This window comes from Dendronephthya gigantea, unplaced genomic scaffold (assembly GCF_004324835.1).
Source record: "Dendronephthya gigantea isolate DGI-Jeju-01 unplaced genomic scaffold, DenGig_1.0 000061F, whole genome shotgun sequence".
Lineage (NCBI taxonomy): Eukaryota > Metazoa > Cnidaria > Anthozoa > Malacalcyonacea > Nephtheidae > Dendronephthya > Dendronephthya gigantea.
The window spans coordinates 554,984-573,336 of record NW_021163071.1 but is presented as its reverse complement, the minus strand read 5'-3'; the positions used below and the strand labels follow the sequence as shown (position 1 = coordinate 573,336).

The 18,353-nt window shown below is 37.6% G+C and overlaps 2 protein-coding genes across 4 annotated transcripts; both read right to left on the bottom strand.

Annotated features, from left to right (window-relative positions):
• Positions 1-201: 201 nt before the first annotated feature.
• Positions 202-8,825, bottom strand: LOC114530362 (high-affinity choline transporter 1-like). Of its 3 annotated transcripts, none has more exons than XM_028551980.1 (8): positions 8,723-8,825; positions 4,559-4,800; positions 4,121-4,228; positions 3,689-3,993; positions 3,155-3,280; positions 2,546-2,699; positions 1,987-2,210; positions 202-1,169 (listed from the first exon to the last, which is right to left on the bottom strand). In XM_028551980.1, exons 2-8 carry the CDS (start codon positions 4,779-4,781, stop codon positions 660-662), a joined length of 1,650 nt encoding a protein of 549 aa, XP_028407781.1. In that variant the 5' UTR covers positions 4,782-4,800; positions 8,723-8,825; the 3' UTR covers positions 202-659. The 3 variants fall into 3 exon arrangements, with proteins under 3 accessions (XP_028407781.1, XP_028407782.1, XP_028407780.1); XM_028551981.1 differs by lacking the exon at positions 8,723-8,825 and adding an exon at positions 7,808-7,999; XM_028551979.1 differs by lacking the exon at positions 8,723-8,825 and adding an exon at positions 6,721-7,617.
• A 4,824-nt stretch (positions 8,826-13,649) lies between these two features.
• Positions 13,650-16,864, bottom strand: LOC114530361 (zinc finger protein 678-like). The gene is made up of 2 exons (XM_028551978.1): positions 16,258-16,864; positions 13,650-15,810 (listed from the first exon to the last, which is right to left on the bottom strand). Exons 1-2 carry the CDS (start codon positions 16,645-16,647, stop codon positions 14,212-14,214), a joined length of 1,989 nt encoding a protein of 662 aa, XP_028407779.1. The 5' UTR covers positions 16,648-16,864; the 3' UTR covers positions 13,650-14,211.
• Positions 16,865-18,353: the final 1,489 nt, after the last annotated feature.

The window sequence follows — 18,353 nt, the reverse complement described above, 5'->3', positions numbered from 1 at the left end:
TCCAGCTTAGAATAACCCATACTAACTGAAAGTGCTTGTGATACACTACTGTAAAAACATAACAAAAAGCCTCTCCCACACCAAATATACTCCGCAGAATTCCTCCGCAACAAACTTTGTCAAGTCACTACAATCTGCGCACGAAAATGCCTGAAATGACCGCATGAAAAGGCTGTTAAATTGCAGCACAGACGATGCAAGCATTGGATGTGAAATCATATTTGCGTGCTTTATATCTATATATGTATAATATACTATATTATTATATGGCTTTTTTTTAAAATCCTCTATTCTGATTGGTTGACGAGCGGTCCGTAAAAACCCATACCCGGACCGTGGTCCGTATATTCCGTATCTGGACCAGTATCCCGGACCAAAAAGCCTTGGTGGTCTGATATTTCACAGTACAGACCGAACAAGCGAGGTCATGCAATAATCAGTTATTTTAGTGATTTGGCTCCTTGCATTTTTCTGCTGGCAAACAATTCTCGTGATATTTTCTTTACAAATTTCCGTTCTGCCGGTAAATCAGTTGGAAATCGTTTGTCGTGAATAATACTAACATATATGTTTACAGGAAATCGTTTTATATTAAGTCCAACATGTGAGTTCAACTTCATCTAGCCTAAGTTTAATCGTTTCCTTGAATTTTTAACTCGTCATATATCTTTCATCCCAACCAACATGACACCATCCTTTGGGTTTGGAACCGTAGTTGAGAAATGTAGGTCACGATCGCTCGGGAAACATTTTAATACGTCACATTTTTGTGGGAGCAATTTACTCTGAAACAATGCCTTCGTCGCAAACGAGACCCAAATAATGGTGAAGAAGGAACACAACATGGAAAATGTCCTGAATGGAAATAACTGCCCGTCAATTTCGTTGTAATAGGGATACTTTAAAAACGGATCCAGTTTTATCAACGTTTCACCCCCGCCGACCCTCAGGATTATGGCGACGATGTACCCCAGTAATGATCCATATGTGTTAACGTCTTTCAAGTAAATGACGCAGCAGAGTTGAGGGAATAAGATTGCGTAGACTAGATCTGAACAGAGATACCACAGAGCGTAGATGGATTGGACTTCGAGTGCCATTATCGTGGCGAGTGCACCAACGCCGAAAATTGCTATGCGAATTACCCAGATTATTTCTTTCTCCGACGCCTAAAAAAGATGTAATTATTATATATAGCTTTACTTTATTGCATCCGTATTCTAATTCAATCATTATGCCATTATCTTCTTCCTAAACCATTATCCATTTCCCTGATCTCAATTATGTTACCCTCCATCATCAAACTCGAATGGTGTGTATACCTGTTCTGTTAGGGAACAGATCTGTAATTTGGGATTTAGGCATTCATAGGGTGAATACCTTTATTTATAAGACTTATAACCGAACAGTTTTATCGGTCTGGGTGAACCATTCTTCCGAAGGGTGTGTAAACCAAGCAGCCTATCTATACTCTGTCAGTTCTAACTGTTCTGCAAAGACACGGGTCCACGAAAAAGATACAACGATGTATCTACAGTTATCCTCATATTTAATAGCCTACGTCATAGACCATGCTCGGTTTCCTCATCTTAATTGACTCAACTTTTTAATTAGTGGATAGCAAAACCCAAAGCTGGTGTATTGTTCTCTCTGTAGACGCAAATATTCGCTACAGAACAGGAGGCGTGTTGCAAGTTATGCGAAAACGTTTGTTAACCAGCGGAGGGTTCAATATCATTTGTTCATTTTCAAATTTCTGCTAGTAGACCTCAAGTCGAAGTGGAAAACCAATGGTACTTGGCGTAGTCAAACTGGACTTTTCCGGCTTTAACAATGAGTTAAGGACGAAATAAAAAACCCGAGAAGTATAAACACGAATATACCCGATTTTGTGGTGAATAGACAGAATAATGAATGAAGGAAGAAGGAATGGCCGGCAATACGTACGTTTGGCCGCTAAAAGGCATGTTATGTACCATACAATACCTTGGGTCTCAGGATGAGCTTGTAAACATTCCTTGCAAACATAGAGCTGGCAGACAATACGGAACTATCAGCTGAGGACATTACTGCAGCCGAAACAGCTCCTAGACCAATAAACGCCACAGCTGACGGAGTTAAATATTGTAACACCAAGGGTAGCACACGACTTGTATCTTCAGGTGGGATTGTGCCGTTTTTGTGACCCTCGTAATCTGTCGCCGACCAGTCTGAAATGAATAAGAACAATTTGTTTACGGATGTATGAACAAAATAATATATTTGCTCTCATGAACGACGGATGCTTAATTGTAAGGGCTACAGGAAATGATGAGAGCGTGAAGTATATACTTGGCTGTGGATTACTGATGCACTAAGTATTAAGCTCTTTGTTACTTCTCTGTCAGACGTGAGTTTGGTGTTGGAAATTTGAAAAAGGTTTATGAAAAGGCATATAGTGAGATGAGATCGGCATTCTAGAGAAGATTTTCTTTTACTCTCAGGCAAAAATATAATTCAGGACTAACATAAAATGGACGCATATTGTACCCAAAGCCTTTATTACCTGTAGCAGTAGCAATTGCTCCAATAAGAAAAGCAGGAATGGCCATCAAAATACAGCCAAAGGAAGCAGAGAATGATAAATATTTAGCTTGTTTCGAGGTCTTACATGCCAATACTCGCTGGAAATAGACCTGCCAGGGAATGCCACCAAATACCTGAAAGAGATACTTTTGCTTTACTCAAGGTAGAAAAACAGTAAAATATAACGTTTTTATTCAGTTTTTATGTATTGCATCAACTATATATCAACTCTAAGATTTCACTGGATCGGTTGATTAGTGGATGAATTTCTTTTTTCCAGAGATCAAGTGAAGTTTTTTTCCTTTATTGGCCTAATTATACATCTAGCTATACATGCAATACTGTACAGAAGAATCCAATAAAAATAAATTTTTTTTACGATTTACCCAAATCAGTTATATCTAAGATTTATACAACTTTCATTACTAAGCATATATTATATATAATTAATAAGTTTGAGCTAGTTCCACGCTAGATCATGTGAAAGCACTCGTGTTTGAAGATTTCCATTTAATTTTTAGTTGTATAGTTTTTACCCGCTTTTCCCAAAATAGCAATCATCAAGCATGCAATTTTATACAAACCATACCAGTAATAAAGCATAGTCCACCCAAACACCTGTAAATTTCCAATCCCATTCACCAATCCACGTTTTTTTCGTTGTACTGATACTGCTGACTGCTGAATGAGTCATTGCGAATGGGATTGTGAGCCACTGTAGAAGAAGATATGATTAATTAGGGTTAGAAAGGGTGCGATAGGATAAAAAAAAATTACTTGACGAAATGGACTGATTTGATCCGGTTATAAAGCAAAAATTGGCAAAATCAGCTTAACCAATTATATTTATGCTGGATATCTTCATGAGGTGTAGAGAGGAGGAAACCGCCGGTGAATTTCGGAGCTTTTAACAACTCAATTTCGCTCACTCAAAGTAAGGAACCCTTTGAAGAGGAATCCTGGGCATGCGGTATGTGGTGGTTCTACAGGCAGTAAAAAGGAATTGATGCCAAATTAAAGGGGAGGTCTTGTATTTAATAAATGAGGTCTCTAATCCTCGATTGCTATAGGGCCCTTAGTTACAACAAAGCAAGCTTATATGCATGGCATTGGTTTCTCTTACCAGGCCAACAAAAATACAGATCAGTTGTACAACATCTGTGTAGGCAACAGAGTATAGTCCTCCGAAGAATGTGTAGAATACCGCAATCGCCGCCGATACTGTGACTGCCGTGGTGTTATCAAGATCAACTACAACACTAATTGAGGCCCCTAATGCTGAAAGAATAGCACCAGACCAGAAAATCTCGCCAAGCAGTGCTGGGATATACAGTAATCCACCCATACGCGATCCGTATTTTTCTTGAAAAGGATCTAACATCGTTACATATTTCTTAGAACGCATCTTTTCCGCGAACAGTAGACCACCTGGGAAAATATGATAAAAAATATTTTAACGTAACTTCTGTCAACACCGAGTTTTTCAAGAAACCTCGTGATTACTATATAGCGCTTTTTGAAAGCTGCCTGTGAATTTAAGTCCTTTGCATCTTACCTACTGTTAAACTAAGCGCATATCCCCAAGGGGCTTGCACCCAGATCAAACCAATTGTGGAGGTTGATTCACTCGTTCCATTTATGTATCCACCTCCTACCCAAGTAGCTGGAATAAAAATAGGAATATACGGTGTAAGAATATTCTACATCACACTCATTGCTATACCACACAAAAACCATAAATTTAAACTACGCCAATAATAGAATCACCGATCTCCTTTCACCCTATTGCATTCCTTCCACATGTCCCAATATGACCACGCCCTAGCTAATTACAATGTCATTCTTACTCTCCTGATTGGGGCAAGCATCCCAAACCAGATGCACCTCTTTTACCTAATCAAAACCCTCACATACCCACACACCAATACGACCACATCCCATCACATCATTTCCACTACCCAGACAACACCATACACACAACACCATACCGTACCTGTCATAGTCATTGCTCCAACAAACAGACCCAAATTCCGTCCTGCCAAGATGACATCTTCAGTTTCGTCACTTCTGCTTTCCGGTGATCCATCCTCGTCCATCCGGATCACGCCATTTTCAGATCTTTTATTTTTTCGTTTCAGTGCCGCCCATATTCCAATACCCAGTATAAGAAAATAGAAAACAATAATTCCAACGAGACCCACCACATTCAGTGCCATGATCAGATACTATCGATTACTAAAAAAAGGTTGGAGAACATGATTCAAACTCGGTATAAGCTGGCCTTAGGATCGTAATTAACTGAACTGGCTACAGTATGAACCATCCCCCTATTAAACTAGTTAAGAAAATTTATCAGTGCAACTGGAAAGTCCCCCCTCCAAAGTTAGTAAAATTGAAAAGTTTGGTTGCGAAATATTAACTGAAAGCTGTAAAAATATCGCAGTGTGCGCCTTATATGAAAAATTTGCTAATTTCTCGCCATGGGCATGGCAGATTTGGGGTGACTTGAAGCCTATAGTGGTCCGTAGTCTGGGGGGAAATGTAACTATTTGTGGTGCCCGGAAAGGTTGGCTCAAGAACATATAAAAAAGGTTGTTTGCAGTTTGCTCCAAGTATGATAATGTTTCGAGGCTTCTATAATATATGGTTGGTCCACTGGTTTAAAGAAAGGGTCAGAACTTTGCATTCATGCAGAGTCTTTGATCGTCACGGATTCGTAAATCCTAGGTAGTGGAGATGACTTTAGTAACGGGCTCGGAGGGGGTAACGAAGTATTACAAATGGCATCGCGTTGTGGAAGGTTTATATTACCTTTCCAGGAAACGTATTGGTTGGTTTCACTGTTCTTATGTGATAAAAAATCTTCCAAAAGTGGCGGCTGACTAACATAGTGTCTAACATCAAAATGCTCGTCACAAATTTTAAACACTCGTAATTGGTTTCCCGCTTCGCGCGAACAAACTAGCTAAGTTGGCGAAGGTGTCACTTTTACTAGAATTTGAATTGACATACAGTATCTATGCAGATCTATGTATTTCGACAAAGACGAACATTTTACGATCTGCTAACGTTTTCTTGACATTTGGAACACTCTTTACAAATTAACATCCGTCAAAATTATAATTGCATTGCAAGTTGCAAGGAAAATTGCATATAGTCTAACACCGCCTTCAGGTTATTGGTTATTGTGAAATGCAGTTTAGTTCGTGTTTTAATTTTTAACCCGTTTTAATTTCGAAATTTGTAGATCTTCCGGCTGTTCGGAGATGAAAAGTATCATTCAGGTAAAAAAGCCAGTTATGCTAACGTAACAAGAAGCGTAGAATAAAATCAACTTTCCAGTGTCGGTTAATTTGATTCGCACACGCGCCTACATAGGTTTTAAAACCACGTCCCTATCTGGAAAGATAGGCCTACCGGCTACCGGTAGAGTGGTGACCTATCTCATGTAAACACTCACTATAGTCGTAGGGTAACCTTAGCACTGACCCTACCCCCATGTAAACAGGGCCAATGTTGGGTTAAACAAGTTAAATACAGGTTAAACAAGTTATAATATGAATATATTGTCCATTCTTTTTTTCTAATATATTTCCATTTGTTGGTTTTTGTATGGAAGTATTAAATATTTTGGGTGGGGGGGGGGTGGTGCTGGGTGATTTTTGAGCAGGAAGATACGTATATTGGCAATGATCACACAATTACAGTCAACGAGGGTTAGAGAGACGTCAGAGACGTAAAAGGTATAGCTAAGAAATTTCAATATAACCAGGGAGCAGCGTGGCAGCGTCTTCAAACAACTTAGCATCAAATGTGGTATAACAACTGCCTAAAATAGACAAAACACTTCTCGACGTCTCAACCTGAGGGCCTTCCTCAGGAGAGTTACTGAAGATACGATGTTTATATTAGATTTTATGGAAAGACTTTAAATAGTATTCTAAAAAACATTTCAAACGATTTTCGTATGTATTACCGGTCAACTCCTAGATTCAGTAGATCCCGCGATTGCCCTATACAGTCAGTACTGACCATATATTAGCTAATCAATTCGTACATAGTACAAAGAAGTTATAGTGAAAAGTAACACTTTGTATACATATTCATCGACAGATTGTAAAGAATATATATGATATAAAGTATTATTCAACTTACCAACATGGAAAGCTAATTGCTCATACGATGTGTTTAAAACTATATCTTGTTTGGAGTTTGTACCTTGGACTTTATATACAGTTTAAACGCACGAACTTTGTTTGTCATACGATACCACCTCCCAGCTGGAATTATACTACAGCACGTTTGTTATGTAAATATTAGAAAACCCTATCCTCTTTGTACTCATGAACCCCGCAACACGTGTACTATTTATTTTTGTCCCTTTTTATCAGGTTGCGAACTTGCATGTCAATTACGTTCACCACTTCAGAAGTTCGACACGAACTTCGCAAGTTCTATTCCAACGTTCGAAGTTGGTTGTGTTGTTCATGTTATACATGTGTATTACTGATACTTAAAGAAATGACACGATTAGCACGAATATATACAATATTTTTTAAGACAAAAGGATTTGCATTTTGACAGTACAAAGAACAAAGACGGTCTATGTCTACAGGCCCTACAGACTACAGCGACACATATATGTGTTTGTTCTTTAGACTTCAGTCAAATATTATTTATTTTAAACATGAGACCAACTGTTGGTTCGAAAATGTTATGTGATTGCAAATCCCGCCTTATCAACTGTATATAAGATTAAGGAATTAAAAAAAGGAAGTCTCATGCAACAACCAGCAGTCCAGCACGTGGAATGATATATACCAGCTCGTGCTAATTTACATACATCCATTAGTTTCACCACGTGCCACAGCACAACAATATGCCGTCACTTTCAAGCTTAAGAATAATGAATTCGTTTCCCAGGCTTCTTCATTTTGTGGTTGGGCAACCAATTAGCTTTACGCTTGGCAAATGCTCTGGAAATGAGCAAGCCGGAGCTCTGAACAGTTAGAGCGTGTTTTTGTGTTCATCCCGCAAAGTCATAATGTGCATAAGCCAGTGCCTTTCTGGTATACGGTATAGAAAATACCATTAACAGACAGGAAAAATTATCTGTTTTAACATATGAGGGGCATTTCTAGGTTTTTTCATGATATATACGTGCCCAGACATGCAGGCAAAGTAAGTCATATGCCTATCGTATTCCTGTTGAGAAATTGAAGTACAATCAAGGTTCACATACCGATATATATGTATGGCTATGACTCGTCTGGATGTCATCCAAGGTCGCAAAAGCCGGCAAAACTATTTAAGCCAAGTTGGACTTTGATGTTTATACGAAAACAACGTGTAGCATCATTCTACGAATACCAGATCCGTGCTCTGACAATATTTTGATTTTCAAAACTCGAAACGTGGCAGGAAAGAGTGTTTAAACATCAAATATGTTTATTTGATAGACGTCATAGTGTGTTGTGGCATTTTCTCTATAATTATTTTCACTACTAGGCAACAGTTTACGTTGCCGTTGTGAAGAATAATTCTATAATTTCTGATATAGGATTTGCTATCAGATATATATGGCATGCATGAATAAATATTTTTAAAACGATCATTAATTTATCGATACTGGTTTTCACTTGTCTGCGCAGATATATCTATAGGGCTATAGGGCCTCTATATAGCTACTATAATTCTATTTATAATTACAATGGTTTTTTATCCAGACCAAAACCTCCGTGATATATGTGAGTTTGACCTAAAGGCTAAACTGCATGTACTGCTACTCACTTCATACAAGAACCCGTGTGATAATTACTAATCCAACATGTCCCGGCAGTTTTACCGATCAAATGGAATTTTAACCTAGCTGATTCTAACCTAACTCTTAAGCCGTAAAGTCATATTAAGAATCAGTTGCTCCCACTCCCAGCTTATATTTAGAGCTCAGAGGTTTTTAGCGTTTCGTACTGCACAAAATTGGATTTCTTGTTTCGGCATGCATGTATACTTGAAGGGCCGACATAAATTTTAAATAAAGTGTTTATATATCTCCTAGTGGAACGAATAATTCAGTTAAACAAAGGATTATAAATTAAGGATTTAGGAGTAAAATATATTTCCTGCTTAATTACAATTCAGTTTAGCGTAAACCCACCTTATATATCTAAAGAACAACAAAACAAAACAAATGAATCCTTTCCCATCCACAACTGAAGCCGGTGCACTTTCCGTTCAGACTTTAAATATCTGAGTGAAATGTGTACTATGCATCTCCTTTATATAAATGTCATCAATGTATAAAAGAGTGAACCAGGTGGTTTTACTAAAGTGGTGTGTTCGCTGGGGTAATTTAATTGTCATCGCCTATTGGTTTTGCTTATCGATTCAATCTATTTTATTACTTTGTGGTTGGAGTAATGAAATTCTAAGTGAAAGCATCCCAATTGTTCTGACTGTGCATAGATGCTGAGTTTCACCTGTTTTTAAAATAGCCAGGTAGCTATGATAGAGCTAACTTTTATACTGAATATAGTTTTCATTGATAAGCAAAATTTGGAAAACAGAATAGGGTTCTTGTAAAACAATCACGTAAATCGAAACGCATTTGTGTATGAATGTTGAAATCTACACTCAATTTTTAACTGAGCTAAAGACAAAGTACGCTACTTGGACTTTACGACTTTGCAACTATTCTGTTTTTAAACAGCAATTCCTCAAGGAGTAAACCGGTTTAAAAACTTGTTTATTTTCGGGCTAATCTCGGTTTACGTCGGTGGGCGAAGAGCTGTCGGTAGTGACAGTACTTGGCGCCGCAAACTCCGCGAAGAGCTGTCGGCAGTCGATAATCTATATCAGTTGAAAATAGCTTTCCCAAAAGCTTTTGGATATAAATCTGTCGCATTTTACAAACAATTTTTGACATTTTCTTGTCAAAATGATTTGTTTTATATTTCTTATGCCTGTGGTAGATTATTTTAGCTTTTCAAGTATTAACCGTTATAGTTTTTTGATTTACATATTAATTATTTATCTCACATCGCGTTTAATATTGGTCGGCGTAAATAGTTTTAAATTGCGTTGGTTAATGAAGAACTCTTTTTTAATATCGATATCTGCAGCAATATACGTGCGGGATATTCGATAGAGCCCACGCACCCGGTTGAACAGTGAAAAGTTTGGTTTAACGGGATTGGGCAATCATGACTGGTTTTGCGTCTGAAAAAAACAGCAAGGAATCCATAACGTTCAGCAAAGACTGAAATAGAAAAAATTATCAATTATTTATTTGCTGAACGACTTCAACTACCCAATGATTCATTTATGTTTTACATGTAATCTTGAAGATCGTGAATACATACTGTAGCACTTGAGGAATAGGCACGCAATATGAAGAATAAAGCGACTCAGTAAAACTAATCTTAAGAAACCTTTAACATTATCGTCCTCTTGAACAATATGGACTCGAAACTTGGTATGATAAGACTACGTTGTGTGTACTACAGGGTCTTTACAAACATGAGGGAACTTATAATAATCTGTTCTTGTACTATGGATTGTAACAAGATAACTTGTAACAAGATTGTTTCACTGCCATCATATGCTGCCATACATAAGTACAAGTTTCAGCACACTAGCCTGAACAAGCACATGCAAGGAAGCATAGTTATTATTATGGTTCTGCGTTGTTCTATAAACCAGTTGCATATATATGATCTCACTAATTTATACAAAATATAATTTTCGTGCAAAAATACAACTCCGCTTACTAAAAAAGAGAGGGACATGAATAAGAAAGTGAAAGGTGAAAAAAGGCGAGCTACAATATTCGTCTCAAGACCGAGGTTTAATCTGACTACTAACTAGATATTTTTATACAAGTGTCGTATGTTCTTCGGTTTCTCTTCTTCGCTACAATTTGAATAGTCAATGATTGAGCTCGAGACAACATCAAGGTTCGGAAAAAAAATGCAACCAAGTAAATGTCGTTAAGACTAATTTTCTTCTGTTGTCACGAGGTTTTTGTCTAAAGCTGTGTATTTTAAGTGACACTTGATGATGGTTCTTTAAATGGAAAATAACGTCATTTTCATCGTCATATTACTGACATTAGTATAGACAGAGTTAATGGACTGTGGTATAGACTATAGCCTGCATACAACTTCTCGTGGTATCTTCCCAACAGCCATATTATCTGAATATTACACTACATCTAATGTTTCAAAACAAAGTTAGAAGTTAAGAAATAAAAGAAAAACCATCACTGTTTGAGATATACGTGACACGTCCAAAAATACGCCATCGATTGGTCATAACCTAGAGCTATTTGGATAACAACGAAAAAATAATTTTGTACCCTGTACGAAACTTCGAATCACTCAAATCGTAACCGCATTTCTAGAAAAAGGAAACTTAAAAATTGCTGGAAGTCAAAGAAACTGAGGTACAATTGTACAAATAAAATAATGAAGGTAGAGATTTAAGAAGGCCATCTCTAAAGCTATAAAACTGGTTCTCCAACTCAACCATAACGAAATAAAGTCTTTTGAATCTCGAGCATTCGGTTAAGTTTAGTTTCCCCGCAGACGTAACTGTCGTTTAAAATAACGGAACCATAGACTGTTGCTTTATTTTTTTAGAAAGCAGAGATTATGTTAATATAGAGCAAAGAAACAATTATAAAAAAATTCTGTCATTCTAGCACTTAAACTGTGTACAGTTAAATTATACAGTAAATTACACTGGAAATTCTTCTTAGGAAAATCGTAATGCTTTTCAGTGTTGCTGTCCTCTCCATTCATCTTTTTATTTTGCCCTTCTTCTGTTTTGTAACTGAATTACGTATAGACGGTATGTTAAGTATATCATACATGTGTAACAAATTAGTTTTGCATCCAAGGTTCTAGGGACGATTAGCTTATTCATCGTATATTATTACATATTTGTACACCATTTGCATGTAAATTACATCAACCGCTGTTCAGCAGTTCAAAGAACCGAACAGACTTTTGATTGGACTCCCATTCGATTCGATTCTAAACTGTCTTCATCCATATTTGAAGACATCCCCCCATCAATACTGTCATCTTTCAAAATTCTTCCTTGTGTAACTGAAACCGTAACAGCACCGTTGGAGTGAACTGATTCGTTCGAGTGTTCTGCAAGATTAGATTTTATTGTCTCACGACCACCGGAAAATTTTACAGATCGTTTTCGTGACGCGCGCTTTCCCGTTTTTTCTCTCTCTCGCTGTTGTTGTTTTTTGAAGATAACCAGAGCAGTATCTTGGTATCTTTCGTTAATTGATGCGTAATCTACGCCCGTAACCTTTCGACGAAACATAATTATGCAGTTTCTGAGTTTCTTATACCAATTGTTACAACGGCAAATCTATACCATTCTTGAACGTTTCTTGCTAGTTTTCGCGTATGTTACCTCGTTCTATCCTCCCAAACGCGCAAGTAGTCCATTTCTTTCAATAAAGTCCCGAAATCTGTGCTAATTTTTCTATTTTCTTGTTCGCTACGCGTCAAAACAAATATTTCGGGCCGCCATCTTGATTATTAGAATAATTGATATGGCGTTTGTTTCCTAGCAACAAGATCCAAGTTGTTAAAAGAATAGACACGCATAGTGTACAAGCCTTGTCATTGGTTGTCACTAATGCAAGCAGTCACATTTGCTTAATGCCATGTTACATTTGTCGAAATACTGCGCTGTACTGTTACTGCGTGGGTAGTATATTTTGACAAAGTAATTTAGGTACGTTCAATCCTGCATGTAGGATACTTTTTCTAAAGGTTTTAAACACGGCCGGAAACTGCAAGAAACAATTATGTGTGGTACAATGACAAATACCGCAAGGTTCATGGTATCAGAGATGCCGATACCTTTCTCTTGATATTGGAACTATCGACGTTATTTCCTAGTCGCTGGTAATGAATACATAGATAGTGGTGTCAGGTCGTTTCGTACTCTTGTCATTTCGTACCCATATCCCTGGTCGTTTCGTACTCTAATTGATGGTCGTTTCGTACCCCGATTTTAGTCGTTTCGTACTCAAACGCTATATGACTGCTTTTATTGCAATCAGTTCAGTTTTTATTAAAAGCGTTGATAATAACCACTTTCTTTGTTGACTTGAAACTCTGTATTGCAACATTTAAGTTCTTCATTCGGCAGTTCAAATTTATCGTTTTGAAAATGGTCCGAAAGTCTACACGCACACTTAAGCGCAAATGGCCATGTGGTACTTGCAGTCTGCAATGCAATGACAATTCGATCTTTTGCGAAGGATGCCGAATGCATGTGGTACCATTCTTGTTGTGAGAACCTGTCCGCTCCGAGAGATTTAAAAATTTTACAAGACCTAACCGAAGATTATCTGTGTTCGTCTTGTACGCGTGTTGGACTGTTGGCGATGTCTTTGATTTCCAAAACCTTCCCAATTTCCATAAGGAAGCCTTGCTTGTAGAACTTAACATTCAGTTAGTTTCTGAAGGAAAAGTGAGGCGGATCCTTTAATGTAACCCGGTGTACAAAGATCTTTGTGTCAATAGTTAGTGTTCAGTTGTATAAGTAAAAAATAAACGGACAGATCACGGATATATTTTTCGGCAGTTGAAATGAGCTTAAATAAAATATATTCGTCTTCTTGTTTTTGCAAAGCTAGCTCATTAAGTCCCTCATGTGTAAAGTTCGAAACGACCTTGTCTGGGTACGAAACGACCATGTCTGGGTACGAAACGACCATGTCTGGGTACGAAACGACCATGTCTGGGTACGAAACGACCATGTCTGGGTACGAAACGGCAGAAGTACGAAATGACAAGAGTACGAAACGACCATAAACCATAGATAGTATTGGTATCGGCCCAAAATATACGTCGAAATCGAGTAGTGAAGGAAGTTTTTTCTTTATATGATAATTTACTGCACTTCTTTGAGACACGTATAAAACACAAACGAAAAGTGAAGGTCTGTTATCGAAAGTAAAACTATACATTTCTCCAATACTTTATACATTTGCGTTTATGACAATTACTCTTTGAACATTCCAAGTACAATAATAATAAAATCTACTATTTTCATTCCTTGAGAATCTCAAACCCCCTAAAAGGGGAACCTAATACACGTTCTAACATATATAAATTATGGAACTGATACCGTCCACAATCATTACGATCACGCTTAACTCACAACATGCTATTTCTGATATACAGGGTGTATTAAAACAGGGTGATCCAACTTCAGTGTACTTTTGTGATTGAATGCTTTTTCTTTTAGGCAAAATGATGCAATTTTGCCCAATATTTTATCCATATGATACAAAACATGTCATTTCAACTGCTTATATAATATAGAAGTATGATCTCTTGTAACTAAAAATATTACCCTAGGGGGTCAAGTAATCTAGCATCCTAAAGCCTAAAGATGCATTACTATTTTTAAACACATTGTATAAATTATAATTAAAGTAAGGGGAATCCCATCCTTTGATCTAAAATTCTCAGAAGTAGATTTCTGATCCCAAAACTAATAAAATGACATTCCTCAATTATCTCACATAGGTTGGTGCAGCAGCTAATGTCATTTCCACCAATATATTTGCATATTATAACACACACAGAGGTCCAGAAAATGCCATTATGAACAAGAAGCCAATATGCTTGAAATCTGATCAACATCTATGGTCGCTAGAGTTGCTGAAACACCATCACCCTCATTAACAATAATGGTAATTTCTTCACCTGATATTGCAGGCATCTGTGAAATGGTGGCAGAAGAATCTGAATCATCTGGCTCAGATCTGATTTCTGTAGAAATAATTTGACCACCAATTTCATGGTTGCCTTCATCTGGTACTATATTAGGAGTACCATCATCGGTATCTTCTGGATCCACAACTATACCAATACTCTCAGAAGCAAAACTGGCATCTTTAGGGTTTTCATTGACTTTTTCATTTTGATCAATTTCAGAGGTAAAGTCCTTTCCTGCACGAAGTTCACTTTCTTGATCAAGTTCCCCCTCACATTTCTCTGGTTCATATTGTAGCATTGTGGCACTCAGTCTTTCTGCTTCTGTGTGTCTTCTCATATGTTTATGATAAGTTCCTGACTGTGTGAATGACCTCTTGCAAAGGCTGCAAGAGTATGGCTTTTCCTTAGTATGAACTCTCATGTGGTACTTAAGATTACAGGATTTTGCAAAACTGAGTGGACACAACTCACAAGCATAAGGTCGTTCACCTGTGTGAGTTCTGATATGATTTCGTAGCAGTCGGAGCTGTGAGAAGGCACGGTCACAAATCGTACAAGGGTATGGCTTTTCACCAGTATGTGTACGCTCATGCTTGCGTCTTGTGCTACGATCACGGAATCCTCTATCACAAAACTGACATTTATATGGCCTTTCTCCAGTATGAGTGAACATGTGTTCTTGATAACGAGATTTAATGTTCTTGGACAAACATTTAAAAACTTTTCCACAGACTTCACAGCTTGTTTCAGTTTGACAAACAGCTACATGTTTGTCCAATGTTGCCTGCCTTGCAAACTGCTGGCCACATTTTTCACAGGACAATGCTAATCTGTTATGCTTTTGCATGTGTTTATTAAGATTTGCCTCAGTAGCAAAGACAGCACCACACTGATTACATCTCTGAGGACTGTAGTTTTCAATGTGGATTATCTTATGTCGATCAAGATCTGCTTTCCGAATAAAACCTCTTGAGCAAACATTACATGTAAAAGGTTTTGTTTCAACATGGGTGTAATAATGTGCTTGGTATTGTGCATATGCATTTCTCCCATTATTTGAAAAATCTTTATTGCAAAATGAACATACCAAATTTTTCTTGCAGATAGGAAGGTGCTTATCAAAACGTTTTTGTGAATGAAAACCTTTATCACAATGAGGACAGTTTTGCTGTTCAACTTTAAACATATACTTGCGTTTCTTGGTATTTTCCTCAGTACTCTCTGTCTCATTAAGTGATTTGCATTTGGCAACTGCAGCTAATTCTTGGCACTTCTCACAAGGAATCTGATCAGGATTAGTGGCTGTTTCAGGGTCAATTTCTGCAAATAGTTGGCATGATTCACATTGGATTTGTTCAGCATCCTCAGTGGTTTGGTTTAGAGATCCTTCTCCATCTTTTATATAAGTATGGTCAGAAAGATGGTCAACCTGTTCATCTAGGAGTGTGGTACTCTCAACCTTAATTGATATACTGGCACTTTCCTGCAAAAAATTACTCTGCTTACTATATATCACTGAATACACATAAATAATATGCAGAATATTTTGGCTAGTTAAGTGGTAGGCAGTAGCTTAGGCGTAGTAGTATTGGCCATATTCCAAAGCTGCCTCTTGTAAGAAACTAATTTTTCTGGTAATTCTCAATGCCAAATGGGCCAAATGCCTTTCAATAATGACATCATTGAGCATGGGATTGAGACTCACTTCACCTATTGAGAGTGAAGCCTCAGGCAGTCAGGCTGATGTAACCATTGAAAGGGTGTATGCCGTATGGTCATTGGTCACTATGGTGGCAGTAAGGCACTAAATTCTCAGTTTCAAAGGAGGATTAAATTTGGGGTTAAGTTGATTAACCATGACTGAAATTGGAACCAAAGCAATGAACGTCTCGAGACGTTTCCAGGCCGCCAATAAATAAAAAAAATTCACCTCGTCACATACACTCTCGGTAGCCTCGTTTGACTTAACCCTTGGTTTTCTGGCTCGTTTTTTGCTCTTCGTCTTCGTTTGTGTTTCACCATTAGTTTTCAGAACGCATTTGTGCTTTAAAAACTGCCTTGAATTTGTGAAATTTTTTTCGCATTTTTTGCACTGAAAATTAGTTTTATCAGTTCCACCTAGTTTAGTATGACGAGAAGGAATAGGCTGACCACTTTGCTCTGTATTCTCGCTAGCCACAGTGCCCCCCAAGACAGAGATTTGAGAAGTTTCTTCAGCAAGCATTGTCGAACTAATTCCTGGTTCGTCGCGAAGCTGTAACCCCAGTTGTCGACAATAATCTTCAATATGCTCAGATTGTTCTTCTTCGTTTTTCTCCATTCTTAGCGGTGGCCGATTTGCGTAAGTTTGCACGAAAATATCAATAGATTTTCAACTTGTTTTTGTACTTGGTTGGCCTGTGGAAATTTTCTTCACAATGGCGCTTGTTCTATATTACGGCGGAATCCGAAACAGTCCGATATGTATCCGATATGATAACGCAAGGAAGCACGAAACGGCTATGGGGAGTCGGAGATCGGGGAACCGGTGTAACAGGGCCCTGGGTGTAACGGTGAAACTATGGACTCATCGAACAGCTAAACTAAGACTAAGAGTAATAGTGTTGACTGTTAGTATATATTATCCACATCACAGGCGTGTATACAGTATTATCGCTCTCTGCATCTGGAATCCTAATTACAAATATATTTATTGTACGTTATTATTTTGCATAATGCCAACCTGGCAACTGACAAGTGTTATTGTGAAACTTAGGCATTAATTCATATAATTTATACATCCTTTTCAGTAAAAATTAAAACTATAAATAGCATAATGGTATTGTTGTGTGGCTTTCAAAATCATGTGGAAACTATAAGCTGGTGTGTTCATTTAGTTGGAATGCAACTTTTCAATTGAATAGTAATATCTATTCAAAATATAATGAAAAATGCAACAGAACAGATGTTATATGGGAATAACATTGCTCAAGAAACTGTTCTGTGTATATAATTTTCATTTCGCTTTCTAATATGTTTTATATAATACATTATACACATGTATAATTCTGATCAGATCCATATGAATAATAGAAATTGTAGTATTTACAGTTTGGTTACTTTTTGTGTTACTTTGGAGGAACTGGAGAGTAGGAGAACAGGGGAATGGGGGAGCAGGAGAACTGGGGAACAGAGGAATTCCCCTTTCCTCCCGCTCCACATTCCTGGTTCCCCCATTCTCTTGTTCCTCTGTTCCCCTGTTTCTATGTTCCGCCGGTTGCATGGTACCTCTGTTTTTCCGCTCTCCATTTCTTCTGCTCTCCATTCCCCTGTTCCCCATTTCCCGGTTACCCAGTCTCCAGCTCTGTAGTTCCTCTGTTCCCCATTCCTCCCAGTTCCCATTGCCCATTCATGAGAGAAAGGGACACGAACTCAACGAGTGTAGAGTGTTTAGCAAAAAGACTCTGAAAAAAGAAGAAGAAAAAAAGAACAAAAGAACTGTCTGGATTACGAAAGCTGGTTTATGCGGCAGTGCCTAGTCGGTAAACTCTCATCGAGCAAAAGGATGCACTGAGGAGAATGTAAATTTTGGAAGTGTAAGAGCGACCGACATCCAACCATATTGCACAAAGACAAGGTCGCGAGACAAGATGATAAAAAAAAACATGACGGCGAGGAGAAAGACGGCGAAGATGTGTAACGCGATGCACTTCCGTTTGTCAAGGGAAATCAGGAGGACTATCCTGCAGCAAGATCTTGCTTGTAGACGTATATACCGAGGATAATCCAGAGAACATCCAACGAGTCTACACTATAGTGGAAAAACTGGAAAGATGTGTATCAAAATATCAGAACCGGCTTAGATTAGCTATAATTTCGCGTTTTAAGCAAGGACATATATATATATATATATATATATATATATATATATATATATATATATATATATATATATATATATAAAGCGTTAAAAGGCTGGTTAGTTTTTAAAATTTATTAATTTCAAAACTATACAGTTATATATACAATTACAACTTCTCGTTAGAT